Raw genomic sequence first — 21,611 nt, forward strand, 5'->3', positions numbered from 1 at the left:
TTACAAAGTTATTCCTAAAAATGCAATGATGGCTTTATATTAGTATCTTATACTTTATGCAAACATAGTAGAATAGATGATACTGGCAAATATACTTAAAAATACACATGCAAACGCTTCAGTCCATCCATCTAAATCCAGCAGGTTGTGGATACAGGCTGAGATTTTCAGGAAACTAAGGAAGCTGGGCTTGTAAACCTCATTTTCTATGTGATTTGGGTGCCTAACTCCCTTAAGTTCACCTGAAAATGTCCAAAACACCAACACAAGAGCTACTTTTTCAAGTGAAATGTGAAACTCCAACTCAGGAATTACACTAGCCCATCTTGTCCTACTAGCCTGGAACCAAAAAGCACAGAAAAATAAAATGATTTTTAAAACATGAACTCTCTGGGATCACTTATATAACAAACGAAAACTCATATAACTACTTATAGTCTGTTGCTCTGAATAGCAAAAGGGAAATGTGCTTGCATGACAAATTGTGTTATGAAGAGAGAGAAAAGATACATTTCAAGTCTAATATTTGTCACTCACCGTTCCTACTAATGGGTAGATGAACCCAGCTCCGATGCTGGCCCGCACATCACTAATAGGAAGAATGAAGCCAGTTGGAACACCTTTCCTCTCAGACTGGTGGGAGAGGGACAGGTGAGTTTTTGCCATGCAAATTGGAAGATTTCCAAAACCCTGACAGAAGATAAAGAAGGAAGAAATATTATTTGTAAGGTTATTCACAGATTAATACAGTCACAAATTCCAAGGCAAGAAGGGACCACTGTGATCATCTAGTCTGCTCTCCTATCTAACTCAGGCCACAGAACTTCCCCAAAATAATTCCTGTTTGAACCAGAGCCTATCTTTTAGGAAAACATCTAATTCTGATTTTTAAAGTTGCAAATGAAGTCCCTAGCCTGCAGCATTTTACCTATTACACATCTACTCAATCATCTGTTTTAGGATTAAATAAAGGCACCCAGTTTTCAAACATGTAGACACACTCATGATATTTAAAACAGACGCTTGACAGAGAGAAGGCTGCCTTTCACCAGAATGACTGAAAAGTCTTGGTACAAATAGCACCTATGATATGCAATCTAGCAGTAATTGATGCCTTAATAGGAAAGTGATTGTGATTAACCAAATGGAAGAAACAATTTGAACAAATGAAATTTATCTTGAAAAAAAGATTATTGATCCATGTGTTGTGGGTTATACACCAGCTTGAAAAATCAATAAACACAAATATTGAATGTATCAGATAAGAAAAAAGTTGAATTTATTATATTCTGTCAAATATAAAATCAAACCTGTCCAATTTTTGGCCCAATTCTCCAGTACCTTGCACTTCGTGTAGATATTTACACTTGTGCAAAGTGAGTCTTAAGGAAATGTCTACATTGTGATGGCAAAGCACAACAGAGGGCTGTGATTTGTAAAGTATTCTGACATATACTATCTATCTTTAAAATGGGGAACAAGGAAGACCTGGGGAATTATAGACCAGTCACTCTAATTTCAATACATGGAAAGATACTGGAGCAAATTACTAAACAATCAATTTGTGAGCATCTGGAGGATAATAGGGTTATAAGGAAAAGTTAGCATGGATTTGTCAAGAACAAATCATGCCAAACCAACTTAATCTTTTTCTTTGAAAGGATTACTGACCTAGTGAAGGGGGAAGACTAGACATGATATACCTTGATTTTAGTAAGGGTTTTCACACAGTTCCGCAAGACTTTCTCATAAGTAAACTAGGGAAATGTGGTCTACATGAAATTACTGTAAGGGGGGTGCACAACTGGTTCAAAGACTGTAGTAAAAGAGTAGTTAATAAAAGGTTTTCTAACAAACTGGGAGGACATATCTAGTTGGGTCCTACGGGGGTCAGTCCTAGATCCAGTACTATTCAAAATTTTCATTAATGACTTGGATAATGGAATAGAGAGTATGCTTATAAAATTTTCAGACGACACCAAGTTGGGAGGGATTGCAAGCACTTTGGAAGACAGGTTTAAAATTCAAAATGACCTTGACAAATTGCAGAATTGGTCTGAATTCAACAAGATGAAATTCAATAAAGACAAATGCAAATTACTTCACTTAGGGAAGGGAAAATCTAATGCACAACTACAAAATGGGGAATAACTGGCTAGGCGGTAGTACTGTTGAAAAGGACTGGAGGTGATAGTGGACCACAAATTGAATAGGAGTCATCAATATGATGCACCTGCAAAAAAGGCTAGTATGATTCTGAGATGTATTAACAGGAATGTTGTATGTAAGATGCAGGAGGTAACTGTCCCACTCTACTCGGCACTGGTGAGGCCCCAGCTGGAGTACTGTGTCCATTCTGGGCATCACAATTTAGGAAGGATGTGGACAAATTGGAAAGAGTTCAGGAGGGCAGCAACAAAAATGATAAAAGGTTTAGAAAACCTTACCTATGAGGAAAAGTTGAAAAAATGGGGAATACTTAGTCTTGAGAAAAGAAGACAGAGGGGCAACCTGACAACATTGTTCGAATATGGTAAGGACTGTTCTAAAGAGGATGGTGATCAATTGTTCTCCATGTCCACTAAAGATAGGACAAGAAGTAATGGGCTTAATCTGCAGTATGGGAGATTTAGGTTAGCTATTAGGAAAAAAAATTCTAACTCTCAGGGTAGTTAAGCTCTGGAACATGCTTCCAAGGGAGGTCATGGAGTTCCCATCATAGGAAGCATTTAAAAACCAGTTGACAAACACCTGTCAGGGATGGTCTAGGTTTACTTGATCCTGCCACAGTGCAGGGGTCTGGACTTGATGACATTTCGAGGTCCCTTCGAGCCCTACATTTCTATGATTCTATGTTGTGCTCTATCTGCCCCTTGTAGACCCTGATAGTTCGCAGATACTTAGTTCATGTTAACATAGTCCTCTTTGAAACAATTAACGTCAATTGCATTAGTGCACTTTACAAACCACACTCCTTCAATGCACTTTGCCATGTAGACAAGTCCTAAAATGGTCCATATTGATGTGATAACATTTTACAACCACTTTGTACTCCATTTGCACAAGTATAACTATAAGTTGCAAGGCTGTGGAGAATCAAGTCCAGTGTTCCAGATTGTGTGCTTTGATGTCACTTTACCTGTTTGCTGTAACGACTGATTTGAGATTGTGCTGCAGGAGACAATTCTATATCCTCAGCTCCATAAACCTTCTGAGCAATGATCCTTATTTTTTCAATAATAGGAAGCTGTAGAAACAAAGATGAGCACAAAAATATTAATAGAGGTCTTTGAGGGACTAAGATACTCTGTATTGAGGGTTTGTCCAAGTCTCTCAGTCAGATTCAGTCCAGAGATAGGCAGGTTTCCTCTGGTAAGTGAAGGGCCTTTGTAATGGAAAAAGCCTTATACAGGAGGAGTACACGGGTGGAAAATGGTTTTGGCTGCTCCATGGTTTTGGGGGGATGGAAGCTGTAGGTGGTTTGTACAGTCCCCAAACCAGGCAGTAATAGCCAGGCACAGGGCACAGCCAGCATGGTGGGGGGATGCACTAATTCCCCTTCCCTCTGGCAGAAATCCCAAAATAGTGGGAATGGCAACATCATCTGCCCTTCCTCAGAAGGCATCCTGGGGTGCAAGGGATTCTCATAAACAAAATAGTATAAATTTACTTTTCATTTGCAGGCCTACAAGAAAGGAGGAAATTCTTGGCTTAGTTTTAAGCAGCAGGAATTGACATAGGACATGAGCCAAAAAGCTGCAATGGATAACAGTGATCACTACCAGGGTTGACTGGGGGGTGCGGGGGAAGGAGGGGAGGAGGAGACAGAAGAAGAGGGAACAGTTGCACCAGGGCCGCAAGCTCAGGGGGCCTCCAAAAGGTCTGTGTAAAAGCGCAATGGGAGAGGGTAGGGCCCCAGAAAATAATGTACCGGGGGCCTCAAATTTTTCTCAACAGACTGGATCACTACATAATTGTGTTTGCTATCATGATTAACAAAACTGCAGTTAATGTGACAGGGTACCGAGTGGTAGAGAATGCTTGTTCCTCAGAAGTAAAAGAAACTTTATAGCAGGTACCATATAGGGGTCAATATTGCATTGACCAAAATTCTTCCTGATTCTCTCTTTCCCTGCTCTCCTCCCCACCCCCCTTGTAAGCACCTATGTTGTAAAGCACTTTGAGATCTTTGGAGGAAAGATGTTATAGAAATACTAAGCATTCTAGAGTTATATTTTAAAATCACATTTAACTTGATAAGTGTCCAATTAAAAAATTTTACCAATCGGATTCCAGACCTCTTTTAAAGTAAGTACATTAGGAGGTGAAAACAATACTTCAAAAAACTGTAAAGAAAGACCTGATAACCTCTCATTTCCCCTGAGCTTTTAAAGCAGAAATATTTATTTTGATCTGAGTCAAGAAATTGTTTTGTGAATATTAGCACACAGAGCATGTGTGCACCAGCTTTTGTTTATGAGTTCCACAGTATCCCTTTAAAGATATCCTTATTACACAGGGCTATATCATCAACTGAACACAAGGGTTTGTGTCAGCCAGACTCTTTTTGTGGCTCCTATTACTTCTGATTTTACGATTTATTTTTGAAAGATAAAATTCCAAAGCAGACCGACTTCACATTAATGGGATCTCCAGTACTAGAGACATAGCAAGAACAAAAAGCTGGCTTGCCACCCATTAGAATAAACTAAATCACAACACAAATAAGGCTTCTAAGTCTTGTTCCAGACCCTTCCCCCACAAAAGTCTGGTAAAATGGGGTCTAATGAAAACCAGGCCACTGGATATCTTTTGAACATGACGACTATATGGCTACTGTCATTTAATTGCATGGGATTATGTCACATTCTTGACTCCAGGCTTTCTAACAGATTCCAACCCATGCAATAAAATCTAATGAAAGTTGGAGATAATGCATCATAAATATCCCGGATGCAATTCTTAACTGAGTGGAATACTTCAGCTGGCATAGATAGCCATCATGAGACTAAACCTCTCCCATGACCATTATTATGATACTTTCATGTCAGCTGCAGTTGTAAATACAGAGGAAAAAATGCAAAACATCTCTGTTAACTTGTCTTTTGGGTGCTGCCTGGATGCAGCCAAGTACTCAAAGCCACAGCACAAGAAAACATTCCACTGTCTACTGTCAATAAGCTGACTGGCAGAGAACAGAAAGCCTCCTGTTGCCTCTTTGTCTGGTTTTTAACTTCTTTTTTTTTTTTTTAAATAAGATGCAGAATGTGTTAAAGTCACAATAAAGGGTTCAAAAGGCAGAGCTGTTCATTTAGAGTCAAACTGTATTTGCTTCACAATACTGCAGACCATTTTTCCATAAACAGGCTACTCCAAGACAATTCTTGTAATTATTCCTCCAGTGACCATATTTATAATTTCCAAACAAAGGGCCCATTCCTGCCAGGTGCTGGCTACCACCAGCTCTGATTACTTTAATCAGGGGAGAGGGTGTCCTGCCTCTCCCAGAAGTTGCTTAAAAGCTTGCATGATTGAGTCCAAGCCTATCAGTGGAGTTCTATGAGATAAAACAGTATACTGCTTTACAAGAATTTAGAATACTCCTCAAGCTCCGATTTAAACTATATTTGGGTAATGATAATGCCCCAATTTTTGAATGTTTGGCCAGGCAGAAACATACAACTGTAAGAGTATGTGCAAGTGCAGTTTTCAAAGGTGGAGGAGGCTGTCACAAGAGTAAGACACGTACACACCAATGGGGAGGCTAGTGGCTGAGGCCTTGCATATATGCCTGAGCCTATTTTCAGAATTGCATGGAACTTAGTCAGGTCAAACTGGATGTGCACCAGCTAAGTATTGTCTTGGCAGGAGCAAGCCTCGAGCTCTCTAATCCAGGGGTTCTCAACCTTTTTCTTTCTGAGGCCCCCACAACATGCTATAAAAACTCCACAGCCCAACTGTGCCACAATAACTGGTTTTCTGCATGTAAAAGCCAGGGCCAGTGTTAGGGGGTAGCAAGCAGGACAATTGCCTAGAGTCTCAGGCCACCGGGGCCCCCCATGAAGCTACGTTGCTCAGGGTTCGGCTTCAGTCGCGGGCAGCAGGGCTCTGATCCTGGGCTTCAATCCATGCAGCAGGGCTTCAACCTTCTGCCCTGGGCCCCTGCGAGTCTAATGCTGGCCCTGCTTGGTGGCTTGCCAGAAACCTGCTTACGGCCCCTCAGGGGGCCTTGGACCCCTGGTTGAGAATCACTCTCTAATCAGCCCTGAGCTTGCTCTCACACACACTTTGCTTGAGTTTGAGGGGCATTGTACTGTGTGCAGGATTCCCCCGTTTATCTGAAACTGACCTTTTTGAAAGGTATTATATTTTTTAGAGTCCCATGGCTATCCCTATTTAATACCAGTTCAGAGTTCAGAACTAAAAGTTTTCCTCCATGACTCAAGACTTTAAGTAAAGCATCTAAACAATTTAATGTAATTTCATGAACTATCTTCTAAATAGAAACCACAAGGTACAGTTCGTGATGCATACACTCAATTAAATTAAAACAACAAAAAACATATTTATCAAGATCGAGGCTCTACTAATTGAAGTCAGTTTTTACTTATTTACCACTGCAGTGAGCAGGATGTCTACATAACATTTATGAACAATTCATGATTCTTCTTGTGTTTGCCTTTTAAGAAGGCTTATTATCCCTACTTTCTCAATAAAATTATCAAATGCTTTGCTACTAAAATCCTATAACCCTAATAGAGTCATTGAGTAACATCTCCAACTACCAGGTCACTCAAAGAAACAAGAACAGCCTAAATATCTTTTTCATAACAAAGGTTTTATGCTATGAATTTTACTAGTCAGAATTAACTAAAACTCATCAAACAAAAACATTAAAGTTTCTTGTTTCTGTTCTATACTTAAATGATTCCACAAAATCCAATGAGATAGAAATTCCTAAGTGGAGAGGACTAGTCAGAAGAATCTGTATGCAAAAAAATTCCAAATTGCAAGAACACAAATATTCTAGTAGTGTTGAACAAGTGGCCACCAAATCAGAGAAAGGATATTGAGTGTGCATTGTTAAGAGAATTCTAAAAGGAAAACAGCATCTTAAACAGCAATAATGTGCAATAATAGTCAGAGATGCCATGGCAATTCAATAGAAGTTGAGAGCATTCAGCATATTGCAGTACAGGAACCAATAATTTTAATGATGTTAACAACAACAACATTCATAGGGCTAGATCCTGTAACTGATGGGCACAGGGATCCACATTTGCAGATCCAGTTGCAGGATCCGGCCCATACTTTGCACGTCCAAGGTTCCCAATTTAGCAAAGCATGCTTAACTTTAAGTCCATGGGATTTAAGCACATGCTGAATCAGGGCCACAGAGTAAAATTTTGAGAAGTGCCTGAATAACTTAGGCTTCTAAGCCCCATTTGCAAAAGGGATTTAGACCAGATTTTTAAACATATTTAGGGGTCTAGTGGGATTTCCAAAAGCACTTAGGTACCTTACTCCCATTGAAATTAATAAGAATCTCACTAGCCGCCTATCTGCATCTTTAGGTGCCTAAAGACCTTTAGAAATTTGACAATTAGAAGCACAAAACTCTTAATCACAATGAGAATTAGACTCCTAAGTCACTTACTCTTTTTTTTTTTTTTTTTTGTTATCCACAGTATCTTACATTGGATGCTGTCAACACATCTCACAAACAGCTTCACAATGCTCCTGCTATCTAGGCATGTATTGTATTAAACTCCATTTTACAAACAATTAAAAATGAAAATTAAAAAAACTAAATCCAATTCCCTCCCCCGAAGTGCTCTATATAAGGCTGTGGATGTTTTTACATAAACTGAATAAATTTAAGCAGCTGATAAAAAAGACATTTTCAGCAACCAACTCATTAATTTTGGTAGTTTTGGTGTCTTTAAATGCAGTATAAATTAAAGATATTGGAGAACTCATTTCAGATGAGCTCCTTGTACAAAATATAGTATGAAACAGTCAATGTACATTTATACTGAACATGACATGAAGTGCAGTAGGGTTAACTTGCATGCATACCTGTTGGTGCCATTCTAGGGAAACAACAGACCCTCACAGCTTTGTTAGAAAGCACATATATTGCCGGAAAGTGACACATTTAGAGACACCTGAGGTACATGCTTCAACCCATAAGAATGCAGAATGTGGAAACAAGTTCATTCAAACGGCAAGTCACGAACATCACGAATATGATTAACTCCTTAGCTCCAAGAGCTGGATATAACCCCCATCCTGCAGCATTTAATATAGTACAGCAAAATGCAACAAGTGCTATAGTGACAGTCACAAAAATATTAACTTCATTATTATTACACTGAGGAATCCACCTGAATAAAACTACATATGCAAGATATACAATAGAACCGCAGAGTTACGAACACCAGTTACAAACTGACCAGTCAACCACACACCTCATTTGGAACCTAAGTATGCAATCAGGCAGCAGCAGAGACAAAAAAAAAAAAAGCAAATACAGTACAGTGTTAAATGTAAACTACTAAAAACATACACGGAGAGTTTAAAAAAAGATTTGACAAGGTAAGGAAACTGTTTCTGTACTTGTTTCATTTAAATTAAAATGGTTAAATGCAGCATTTCTCTTCTGCACAGTAAAGTTGCAAAGCTGTATTAAGTCAATGTTCGATTGTAAACTTTTGAAAGAACAACCAGATTTACGAACAACTTCCATTCCCAAAGTGTTTGTAACTGAGGTTCTACTGTAGATAATTGATAATAATATATAACATAATATGTAACATAACATCTGAAGAAGAGTTCTGTATAAGCTCAAAAACTTGTCTCTGTCACCAACATAAGTTGGTCCAATGAAAGATATTACCTCACCCACCATGTCTATCTAATACCCTGGGACCAACATGACTACCACAACACTGCAAACTATATATGCAAAGATAGTGGTAATAATAACAATAATCTATTAATAAAGATTACCTCTAAACTAGATTCCAGACTATTCTGACTCCTCAATACTTAGTCCAACTTTAATTATGACTTTGAATCTATCCCAGACACGGAGAGAGTCATGAAAGCTATTTGGAAATGTACTGTAATGACAACAAAATATCTAGGGCCAAAATCCACCTATTTCCTGATATAGTCTTTAAGGGAGAGATTTTCAGAAGCTCTCAGAATAGGCCTAACTCTGCTCCCATTGAACTCAGTGGTAAAATTCCTGTGGACTTCAATGTGATCAGAGTTAAATCAATGCTGAGCGCTGCTGAAAATCTCATCTGTAAAGATCTGACTTCACACACTGTTCCAATGCTGCTTCCATAGAGTTCACTGCTGAACTGTGGGTGATTATTAGTAAGATAAAGGACATTTTGTTGGGGTATGATGATGCTGTTGTCTAAAACCACCTAGAGCTCTGACCTGAAAGATTCGTATAAGAAAGTGTTGTCTGATTCTGAAGTTTTGGAATTTAATTTTTTTTACTTTAATGGATTTGTTTAAACTGCTTTATAAACTGGACATTTATATGCCAATATGTGTATTTATGACAACTAATTCCTGCACTGGCAGATATTTCTAAGACTGTTCCTTAAATTTTCCAGGAAATTTTTAAAAGATTTTGTCAAGTTTCTAAATTGTATTATGGTTTTGTTTTTGTTTCCTGCACTGTCTTGACAGTGTTATCAAGGTGTTGTCATGCATGTTTAATTGTGAAAATATCAATAACAGAAAAATGAAATAATGTATTACTGTGTTACTAGCAAAACCTGAACTAAAATTACACTGAAAATAGAAATACTTTTTCAGGTGACCAAAAATTATATTACATCATTACATTAACAGCAGTTTTATTAGTTAAGTTTAAAATGCTAACACATTCAAGTTATTAAATGTCTGAGCAGAGTTGCCTTCAGGTTTCACCCATAATAATCTCAGTGTGATTCAAAGAAACCTAGATCTCATTCCCTTTACTAGTGAGCTAGGCTTGAAAATTTTCTCAATACCTACTAGCCCAATGATTAAATCTAGTAGCCAGCGCTACTATGTGCCTTCTATCCCACCACCAAGTCTCTCCAAAGCCGTTTCCTGTAATGTAAAGGAATAGCACTGCTTGGTACTACTTATTACTAGGGTCCTATCAATTTCATGGCCATGAAAAACACGTCATAGACCGTGAAATCTGGTCTCTCCACCTTGAAATCTTTTGTGTGCTTTTACCCTATGCTATACAGATTTCACAGGGAGACTATTGTTTCTCAAATTGGGGGGGGGGCCTGACTAAAAAGGGAGTTGCGGGGGGGGTGTGTGTCACAAGGTTATTTTAGGGGGGGTAGCAGTATTGCTACCTTTACTTCTGTGCTGATTTCAGAGCTGGACAGCTGGAGAGTGGCGGCTGTTGGCCAGATGCCCAGCTCTGAAGGCATTACCCCAGCAGCAGCAGCAGCACAGAAGTAAGGGTGGCAATACCATACCGCGCCACCCTTACTTCTGTGCTGCTTCCTTCAGAACTGGGCGGCCAGACAATGGTGGCTTCTGACTCAGGGCCCAGCTCTGTGGGCAGCAGCGCAGAAGGGTGGCAAGACCATACCATGCCATCCTTACTGCTGCTGGCAGTGGCTCTGCTTTCAGAGCTGGGTTCCTGCCTGTAGCCACCACTATCCAGCAGCATCGCAGAAGGGTAGAAGTACCCCAACCACCCCCCTACAATAAACTTGCGACCCCTCCACCCCACAACTCCTTTTTGGGTCAGGCTCCCTATAATTACAACACCATGAAATTTCAGATTTAAAGAGCTGAAATAATGAAATTTACGATTTTTAAAATCCTATGACCGTAAAGATGACCAAAAGGGACCGTGAATTTGGTAGGGCCCTACTTATTATGTAATGTACTTAATGCCAACATTGTCAACACACTTTCTATTTACAAATGTAATTTACAATGGCTCTCATTTATAATAGACTCTCACATCCTGGCCTTACTCACTGACCCCCCCCCATCCCCATTTGCTTTCTTACAATGGGTTATATTTTTTCTGAGTTGTCTTCAGTGTGCTTCCTCTTTTCTTTCTCTCTCCATGTATCCCTCTTCTATCGTTCTCTTTACATACATTTTCTTCCGAATTTTCCTCTTCTTCTTTCTTCTTCTCACCAAAATCCCCCCCTCTCACACCTCTCAATAAAGTACTTGTATAATTTATCACATCAGTCTCTCACTAAACCACGTGCTCACTCCCATCCTCTCACATGTAATGCCTGGACATTTTACCAGACACCAATAAGCCAGAGATTAAACCTACTATCCAAAGACCAATGTGAAGGAGGGGGGAAGAGGGGAATGCGTTCCGGGACAACTCCAAGGTGAGAATCCAACTCCCTATCTTAACTGATAGGAAAGGTAAAGGTGGTGAACTAGAGTGTTGACCCTGCTCAGAATTCCCACTTTTGTATCAGATACTAGCTAAAAGATTTGAAGCCCCTCCAAGCTTCTCTGGCTGCTAGTAGAAGGAGCATTCTCTCACTTTCCCCATCCAACCTCAGAGATTGCTGCATGACTGGATATGGTCTGTTACTTTAGTTTTTAAATCCTCCTTCTCAGTGTCTACCAAATAGCAGGAGAGTCAAATCCAACATTGTTCTGAATGGCTGGAGTGAAAACTGACAAGACTCTATTCCATCTTCACTCTGGTGGAGCTTGGCAAAGCTATAAGCAGCAGCAGAAGCACAGGAGTTATTTGAATGAGATTTAAGAAAACAGCACTGCATTGATTCCTGCTTGCATCACGTTTGAAAGGGGCTCTTCACAATTATAAGGGATAGAAATTTCAGGTTATTTTATCTTTAAGAACGTTTATATTTTGCAGAAACTGATGGCGCTCACCCATGGAAGCTTTCTAAACACCTGTGTTATGTATGTCCATGCTGCTGTGCCATCATTTCTTCTTTAAAAGTTTTACAGTTTACATACTTTAAACATTTGTCTTAGTCCAGTTGTCTATTAGCAATATGTTGGCTGGTTTATTGTTCTGTGATGAGAAGAAGCCCCTGGGTTTGTTATTTTGTTATCTGGCTTGCATTTTAAAAAAATTCTTAAAATAGCATTGAGCTTGGGATTGATGCTTTTGAACTTATATATACACTAAAAAGATAATAAATAATAATCTCTCAACTAAATGAAACCGTCTTTATACATCTCTCTCATTTTGTATCAGGAACACTGCCAAGCAAAAACACATGACAATAGTATAGCTGTAGGTGCTGTGGGGTGATAGAGTGCCATGCTAAAATAATAGCTGACTGCATAGCTAAACTTTTACTTCTTTGAGTTTTCCTCTACACTTTAATAAATATGTTTTTTATTTCATCTGTATATTCTGGTTCCAGAAGTTCTGTGGTTGACCAGATGATCCCCAAGCCCATAGCACACCCTTTCTCTGTGGGCATAGGATAGATTTTTGTTTTTTAATTTGTGGAAAAGCTTATATCTAGTTGAGTTAAACAATTCATGAAACAACACCTAAGCCTGTGGCCTTAGAGATTTATTTTCATCTCCCCAACATTCAAACCCCAGCTGTGTCCAAAAATTGCTTGACGCAAAGAATGGGAAAAATATTTAATCAAAACAAACATAAAACTGCCATGCTGTCAAGAGCCTCCCCCAAAAAAGGCAAGAGAGGGATGGGAACAAAGAATTTCCAACCTCAAAACTTTTGATTCAGTGCAAAACACATCCAGATTCTGCTTGAAGCAAACTCTCTTGGGGAAGAGAGGGGTTTATACAACAGTGTGGAAATGGGCTCCCCCCCCCCCCCTCAATGTGGCTATGCTGATAGATGGTTCTTTGATCAAATGGGTGGAAGAGAAAGCCGGGTGGCCTGAGTTTCAAAGTGAGTGAAAAATGGTCACAAGTCATAGGTTGGGAGGCGTTCTAGCAAAGGGACAAATTGAGTATTATTATTTATTTCTATCATAGTAGCATCTGAAGACCCCACACAGGGTTTGGTGCCTCATTTGATGGTATAAAACACCTCCCTAAGGATATTCCCTGTTCCACAGAGCTCATATCCTAGGATTTAGACGAAAGGCAACAAGAAAAAACACACAAATGGGAGGACATGGTCACCTTAGAATGTGAGGTTTTGGTAGCGGGGCTGTCACTGAAGATAAGTGCTCATTCCTCCCCCAATTCCCTCAGCCATCCTCTTTTCAGAATGAAAAAACAGAACGATCTTAGACTAAAGGAAAGCCATGCTAGATTATTAGAGTATTTAAAGAGTACTTAATTCTGTGCCCCCTTTACTGTTTATCCCTAGCTCCAGCTCCTTTAATATACTTTCAAACCAGTAGCCCATAAACCTAGCTCCTTTTAATAACAATTGTGTTTTCTCCCCTGCTGAAATCTTACTGCTTTTCCTGCCCTCCTCTTTATACTGTTCTTATTGTTCTAGGTCAGTGGTTTTCAACCTTTTCTCATTTGCAGATCTCTAAAAAATTTCAAATGGCAGTGCAGACTCCTTTGTAAATCTTAGACATAGTGTGCAGACCCTCAGGGGTCCGTGGACCCCAGGTGGAAAATCACTGTTTTCTGGTAATAACCTTTTGCAGAACCCCTTAGACGGTCTGCAGACCCCCAGGAGGGCATGAACCACAGGTTGAAAACCACTGTTCTAGGCTTTTGCCCTCCCTGCCATTCCCTCTCCTACCCACTTTCAATTTACAGGCTCTTTTCTCCCTCCTCCTCTATTGCTCCAACTCATTCTTATTCTCTACCCCTTTTCTGAGGCTATGAGGTGCAGACAGAAGATGAGCCAAACAATGCAGAGTTGCTGCCTGTATCTTTGCATTGTCTGATACTTTACTGAGCTCCTCCTTTGTGGCAAAACCAGATCTCTTCCACTTGAAATTCAGATCGGCAGAACTGGTGCCCACGTGTGCACCAAGCGACCACAGGAGCATAAAAGAGCTAGGACAGCCAAAGTCCTGGCTCAGTTTACAAAACTGACTGAGAGGCCAGGAGAGTCTTGATTTTCTATATGGCATTGTCACCCTCAGAGAGAAGGAAGAACACCACTGCTGAAGTTGCTAATGGCTTTGAATATTCACTAAAAGTGGTTGCTCATCTGCTTGATTTTCCAGAGAATGGCCCCGATTCTGATGATGCCGTCCTGTGCCCTGAAAACTGGCCACGCAGGACACTGGAAATGTTCCAAAATATCTTTGTGACTGACTCTACACCATAATGTGGCAACATTGGTGACATCATGATGTCATGCTAACACAGGAAGTTGACAAAAATATTAGAAAAAATAGAAGTAATCTGGAAACGCTAAAATGCCAAAGAAACCCTTCCCCTTCCTTCTCCTGTGATTTCTCCTCTCTCCCAATTTAGTTTTCCTTTGTAGCAGAAATTAGGTGATTTTTGGCTTCCCTATCGCAGCTGTCAGTTCACCATGTCCGAACCTGTTTAAGAGACTCTGGTAAGTCTCTGGGTATGTCTACACTACAGGATTAATCCGAATTTATCTAATTCGAATTTGGGAAACAGATTGCATAAAGTTGAATGTATGCGGCCACACTAAGCACATTAATTCGGCGGGGTGCGTCCATGTACCGGGGCTAGCGTCGATTTCTGGAGTGTTGCACTGTGGGTAGCTGTCCCATAGCTATTCCATAGTTCCCGCAGTCTCCCCCGCCCATTGGAATTCTGGGTTGAGATCCCAGTGCCTGATGGAGCAAAAAACATTGTCGCAGGTGGTTCTGGGTATAGCCTCACCCCTCCCTCCCTCCCTGCATGAAAAAAAGCAACGGACAGCAGACAACCATTTCGCGCCTTTTTTCCTGGGTGAACACTGCAGACTCCATACCACGGCAAGCATGGCGCCCGCTCAGCTCAAGACAGCAGTCATGAACATTGTAAACATCTCGCGCGTTCTCATGGAGTTTATGTTGAGCCAGGACCAGAAAAATGAGGCAAGGAGGCGGTGGCGGCGGCAGTGCAGCGACAAGCGTGATGAGGACATGGACACGGACACAGAATTCTTTCAAACCGCGGGCCCCGGTGCTTTGGAGATCATGTTGTTAATGGGGCAGGTTCTATCCATGGAACGCCGATTCTGGGCAAGGGAAACAAGCACAGACTGGTGGGACCGCATAGTGTTGCAGGTGTGGGATGATTCCCAGTGGCTGCGGAACTTTCGCATGCGTAAGGGCACTTTCATGGAACTTTGTGACTTGCTTTCCCCTGCCCTGAAACGCCAGAATACCAATATGAAAGCAGCCCTCACAGTTGAGAAGTGAGTGGCGATAGCTTGCAATGCCAGACAGCTACCGGTCAGTCGGGAATCAGTTTGGAGTGGGCAAATCTACTGTGGGGGCTGCTGTGATGCAAGGAGCCAAAGCAATCACCCAGGTGCTGCTACGAAAGGTAGTGACTCTGGGAAATGTGCAGGTCATAGTGGATGGCTTTGCTGCAATGGGATTCCCTAACTGTGGTGGGGTGATAGATGGAACCCATATCCCTATCTTGGCACCGGAGCACCAGGGTACCCAGTACATAAACCGCAAGGGGTATTTTTCAATGGTGCTGCAAGCACTTGTGGATCACAAGGGACATTTCACCAACATCAGCGTGGGCTGGCCAGGAAGGGTTCATGACGCTCGCGTCTTCAGGAACACTACTCTGTTTAAAGGGCTGCAGCAAGGGACTTACTTTCTGGACCAGAAAATAACCATTGGGGATGTTGAAATGCCAATAGTTATTCTTGGGGACCCAGCCTACCCCTTAATGCCATGGCTCATGAAGCCATACACAGGCAGCCTGGACAGGAGACAGGAGCTGTTCATCTACAGGCTAAGCAAGTGCAGAATGGTGGTAGAATGTGCATTTGGCCGGTTAAAAGGTCGCTGGTGATCGTTACTGACTCGCTCAGACCTCAGCCAAACCAATCTCCCCATTGTTATTTCTGCTTGCTCTGTGCTCCACAATCTCTGTGAAAGTAAGGGGAGACCTTTATGGCGGGGTGGGAGGCTGAGGCAAATCGCCTGGCTGCTGATTACGCGCAGCCAGACACCAGGGCGATTAGAAGAGCACACCAGGAAGCACTGTGCATCAGAGAAGCTTTGAAAACCAGTTTCATGACTGGCCAGGCTACAGTGTGAAATATCTGTTTGTTTCTCCTTCATGAAAACGCACCCACTTTATTGACTCATTCTCTGTAAGGAACCCACCCTCCCCCTTCCCCAAGCTTGCTTTCAAACCAAATAAAGTCACTATCGTTTAAAAATCATGTATTCTTTATTAATAGATTATAAAAAGAGGGAGGGAATCCGGGTGAGGTTTGGGAGGAGGATTGGCGGGAAGGAAAAGGCCACTAAAAAAAGGTTAAAAAAATGACAGCCTTTTGCTTGGGCTGTCCACTGGGGTGGAATGGGAAGGTGTATGGAGCTTCCCCCCCGTGTTCTTACACGTTTGGGTGAGGAGTCTATGGAACATGGTGAGGGGGGAAGGAGGGTTATACAGGGGCTGTAGCGGCACTCTGTTACCCTGCTGCCGTTCCTGAAGCTCCACCAGACGCCGGAGCATGTCTGTTTGCTCACGCAGCAGCCCCAGCATTGCATCCTGCCTCCTCTGATCTTCCTGCCGCCACCTCTCATCTCGAGTGTCTCTCCTCTCCTCCCGTTGGTCCCTCCTGTCCTCACATTCACTGGCTTCTTTTCTATACTTTGAAACCGTGTACTTCCACTCATTCAGATGAGCTCTGTCACTGCGGGTGGATTCCATGATTTCTGCGAACATCTCATCTCGCGTCTTCTTTTTCCGACGCCTTATCTGTGATAGCCTTCGGGACGGAGGAGGGAGGCTTGAAGAATTTGCAGCTTTGGAGGGAGGGAAAAAGAGGAGAGAATTTTTTTAAAAGATACATTTTGCAGAACAATGCTTATACTCTTTCACGGTGACCAACACTATTCACATTACATAGCACATGTGATATCTGTGCAAGGTCGCATTTTGCCTCTTAATATTGAGTGCCTGTGGCTTTGCTGCTAGAGATCACAAACGCAGGTCTGGGCAACAGAATTCAGCTTGCACGCGGCCATGGTAAGCCATTGTCTTTCGGCTTCTGCGTCGTCCTTTCCCACATACCAAGCAAAGCCCATTGAGTGCTGCGGTTTTCCTGTTAACGTTCAGCAGCAGAAAACAAACTAACCCCCTCCCCCATCCAATTCTCTGGATAATCGCTTTATCCCTCCCCTCACCGCGTGGCTGGTATCAGGGAAGATCCCTGCAGGAACCAAACTAACACCCCCCACCCCGCCATGAATTCTCTGGGATGATCGCTTTACCCCTCCCCCCACTGCGTGGCTGGTATCAGGGAAGATCCCTGCTAGCCAAACGCGAAAAGCTCTGGGCCAATTCCCCACCCCCACCCCCGCGCTTGGCTAACTACAGGGAAGGATTTCTTTTCAGCCACAGGCAAACAGCCCAGTAGGAACAGCCACCTCTGTCCCCTTAATTAAATTCCTGTATTTCAACCAGGTTACCATGAGCGATATCACTCTCCTGAGCATTACACAGCAAGATAAAGAACGGATGTTGCTTGAATGCCAGCAAACACCGGGACCATACGCTGCCAGGCTTTGTCATGCAATGATACCAGATTACTTGCTGCAAGCATGGCGCGGTCAAGTGCCCTACCATGGAGGACTGAATAAGGCTGCACTGCCCAGAAACCTTGTGGAAAGGCTTTTGGAGTACCTCCAGGAGAGCTTCATGGAGATGTCCCTGGAGGATTTCCGCTCCATCCCCAGACACGTTAACAGACTTTTCCAGTAGCTGTACTGGCTGCGAATGCATCCCAAGTCCTCAGGGCAAAGTAATCATTAAAAACCCTTGCTTTTAAAACAAGTTTTATATTTTAAAAGGTAAACTCACCTGAGGTTCCTTCCATGGGGTCGTGGTCTTGGATACTGGGTTGGGAGGGTACTTCAGTCAGGCTGAGTAAAAGATCCTGGCTGTTGGGGAGAACGGAGTGCTGGGTGCTCTTTGCAAGCTCGTCCTCCTCCTCCTCTTCCCCATTCGCAGAATCCTCAGGTGTAGCTGATGAGATTATCCCCGCCTCGGAATCCACGGTCAGGGTGGGGGGGGGGTAGTGGTGGCGGCCCCCCCTAGAACTGCATGCAGCTCGTCGTAGAAGCGGCATGTCCGCGGCTCTGACCTGGAGCGACCGTTTGCCTCCTTTGTTTTTTGATAGGCTTGTCTGAGCTTCTTGACTTTCACGTGGCACTGATCTGAGTCCCTATTGTGGCCTCTCTCCATCATGCCCTTGGAGATTTTTTCAAAAGTTTTGGCATTTCGTCTCTTTGAACGAAGTTCTGCTAGCCCTGAATCCTCTCCCCATATAGCGATCAGATCCTGTACCTCCCGTACGGTCCATGCTGGTGCTCTTTTTTCGATTATCGGCCTGCATGGTTACCTGTGCTGATGAGCTATCTGTGGTCACCTGTGCTCTCCACGCTGGGCAAACAGGAAATGAAATTCAAATGTTCGCGGGGCTTTTCCTGTCTACCTGGCCAGTGCATCCGAGTTCAGATTGCTGCCAGAGTGGTCACAATGGTGCACTGTGGGATAGCTCCCGGAGGCCAATACCATCAAATTGCGGCCACACTAACCCTAATTCGAAATGACAAAATCGATTTTGGCGCTACTCCGCTCGTCGGGGTGGAGTACAGAAATCGATTTAAAGAGCCCTTTATTTCGAATTAAATGGCTTCGTTGTGTGGACGGGTGCAGGGTTAATTCGATTTAACGCTGCTAAATCTGAATTAAAGTCATAGTGTAGACCAGGCCTCTGTGACTGACAGAATGTGCTGATTCTCTGCACCAGTTACCTCTCCCCTGGTCTCATCTCTCTCTTCTCTCTAATTCCAGCTGTGTCAGTCTTGTCTTCCTGCTGATGCACTGGCTCACTATGCTCAAGCTGCTTTGCTGGACAGAACACCACTTCCAGCTGAGGAGTTAGTGAAGTGCACACTAGTGCTTCCTTATCTCTTTGTCCCAGGTATGTTGATGCTAATAGAGAGAGCTCAGTGTAACCGCAGGGAGACTAAACCCTGAATCTTTTAATTTGCCAAAACAAAGTGATATGAGAACCCAGATACTCCCCTTCTCTTCTCCCCCCTTAACCCTGGTTATCTAAGCTTATGTTAATAGATCAGTCAGTTTATTCTGAGTAATAGCTTTCTGCTGTAATTTAAAGACTCATACTTCAAGAAAAGTGAACCCAGAAAGGAAGTCTACACTGATAAGAATTGAAATTCTGATATTTTCCATATGTGCCAAATATATTTTCTTCAAAAAAACACACTGAAGTACAGATTACTTTGTAAAGAGTTCAGAAGGTCTTTGCAGCCAACCTCATTCTCCAACCACCAAAAAAGAAATACTAAACAAGAAAAAACATTCAAACGACAAAATAAGATGGGTTAGCGTATGTACCGGGGCCAAACTTTTTTGTCTTTTTTAAACCACATGCTAATAAAATATTTCTTACTACTGCTAATAATATTTTAAACTAAGTTATGGGTCTTCAAAGCTTATCATACAAAAACTCAGTTTTATTTCTGACTATTTTTTTCTTTTTTTAAAGTTTTCCATGTGTAATTTCTAATATTACAAGCCCTTTATGTATGCTCCTCCCTACACTTTTAGTATGACAGGCCCTCTGGGAAACACGCTGTAGGCTGTTCCTTGTCCTGGACACCAGACATGTTGATGTTCACATATCTCTCTTGCATGTTCAGAATCAATATACAGCTATTCTTCACACCACCCTCTAAATATGCTTGAAATTTATTTTGCTCTCATAGTACTTATTTACTTGTTCATACTAGCTCTTGAAAAAGTATTTGTTAATATGGTGCTAAATGCCAGCTAAACCTAACGTTTAAAAAAATAACCGTTGAGGGGAAAATTAAATTTAATGTAGCTTGTTTTATAACCAGGAATAACTTGGTGGAGTCTGAAAAGAAAGTTATTTTACATGTGCACATTACTACATTTAGACTGAGATATAACAGAGGAACTATGATTCTCAATTCCTACCACTATTTGACTGTATGTGACATTATGTTACACCAGTTCATCTTGAAAATATTTTTGTTTTTCATATACTAGGCAGATTTCAAAACATGTGAAAACAGAATTTTCTTAGAAGACAAAGTTGGAAACATGATGTGAAGCAATACAAAGCTAGCTTGGAAAAAATCCAGAGAAATAAAGTTCAGCTGATTTGAAGTATTCTCCTAATTTGAAACACAAAAACGACATACTACAACCTTTTGTTTACTACATAAGCGAGAAAAATAAAAAGGATCTAAGAATCAGATTTAAAGTTTTTTTCACCTGACTCTGGGCAACACTTGGAACACAATGTTAAGATAATGAATGAATCTACCCTGGGGCTTTTAAGTTCTCCCAAAGTATCTTGACTTGTTGGAAGAGGTTAGGACTTCATGCATACCTGAAAGTAATCCACACCAGCGGAAATCAATGATCAATGGACTAAATGGATGAAGAGTGAATCTGAAGGAGTAAAAGAGACGAATAAAGGGGTTTCTGCAATATTCTCACTCTTCCCTTACCACCCTGATTCCTTGGAATCCCCATTGGTGATCTTTTGGAGTTTGCAGATGATTGTCTTTCATAAAATGAAAGCCAGTTATCACTGGGGGATCCGCAGGTAGCTAATGAGACCGATCCAGGATCCACAGATCTTGTCACAACTGGGGCAGACATTTCCCAATGGAAGGGCATTTCTGGATTGCTGAGTCTGGGTGTGGCACGTTCTTTCCTCCTTTCCCATTTCTCCACTGGATCTTGAAATACCGGGATCCTTGTCACCATGTCCTTTTCCATTTTGGTCTGTCGAGCGCTTGGGTTTCCCATGAGTTTGTCAATATTGCACTCCTTCATGTTGGCTTTAAAGGTGTCTTTGAAGCATTTTTTTTTTTTTTAACCTGCCGCTTGTCTGTTGAGCGTTGGCAAAAAATCCCAATAAAAACCAAACCAAACCAGAGAAGACTCATTGAATTTGGCAGTCTCTGGATAGGACTGGAACAGGGATGAAGACTCAACTATCCTCTCATCCGTGTCCCTTTAGGACAAGGTTGAGGCAGAAAGACAGTGAAAATACCCCATATCATCCCGCCGATCTACTTCCCATATATCAGCTCTCGTCCCCTAGTGCCCCTCCTCTACTTGCGCTACATTGATGACATCTTCATCATATGGACCCACGGAAAGGAGGCCCTTGAAGAATTCCACCTGGACTTCAACAATTTCCACCCCACCATCAACCTCAGCCTGGACCAGTCCACACAAGAGATCCACTTCCTGGACACTACAGTACAAATAAGTGATGGTCACATAAACACCACCCTATACCGGAAACCTACTGACCGCTATACGTACCTACATGCCTCCAGCTTCCATCCAAGACACATCATACGATCCATTGTCTACAGCCAAGCCCTAAGATACAACCGAATTTGCTCCAACCCCTCAGACAGAGACAAACACCT

The 21,611-nt window shown here is 41.9% G+C and overlaps 1 protein-coding gene across 3 annotated transcripts in view; it reads right to left on the minus strand.

The window, feature by feature from the left end:
* The window catches only part of MTHFD1L (methylenetetrahydrofolate dehydrogenase (NADP+ dependent) 1 like), a 248,969-nt gene that overhangs the window by 66,390 nt on the left and 160,968 nt on the right, over window positions 1–21,611 (minus strand). For 2 of the 3 annotated variants that reach the window (XM_034765426.1, XM_034765425.1), the window contains exons 25-26: window positions 3,140–3,247; window positions 538–690 (exon numbers count right to left, since the gene is read on the minus strand). In XM_034765426.1, coding sequence (XP_034621317.1) covers window positions 538–690; window positions 3,140–3,247 — 261 coding nt within the window. Of the gene's footprint in view, window positions 1–537; window positions 691–3,139; window positions 3,248–18,803; window positions 19,475–21,611 lie in introns of those variants that run through there. The other variant, XM_034765427.1, reaches the window with a different exon arrangement.

The sequence above is a fragment of the Trachemys scripta genome, chromosome 3 (genome assembly GCF_013100865.1).
Source record: "Trachemys scripta elegans isolate TJP31775 chromosome 3, CAS_Tse_1.0, whole genome shotgun sequence".
NCBI classification, from domain to species: Eukaryota; Metazoa; Chordata; order Testudines; family Emydidae; genus Trachemys; species Trachemys scripta.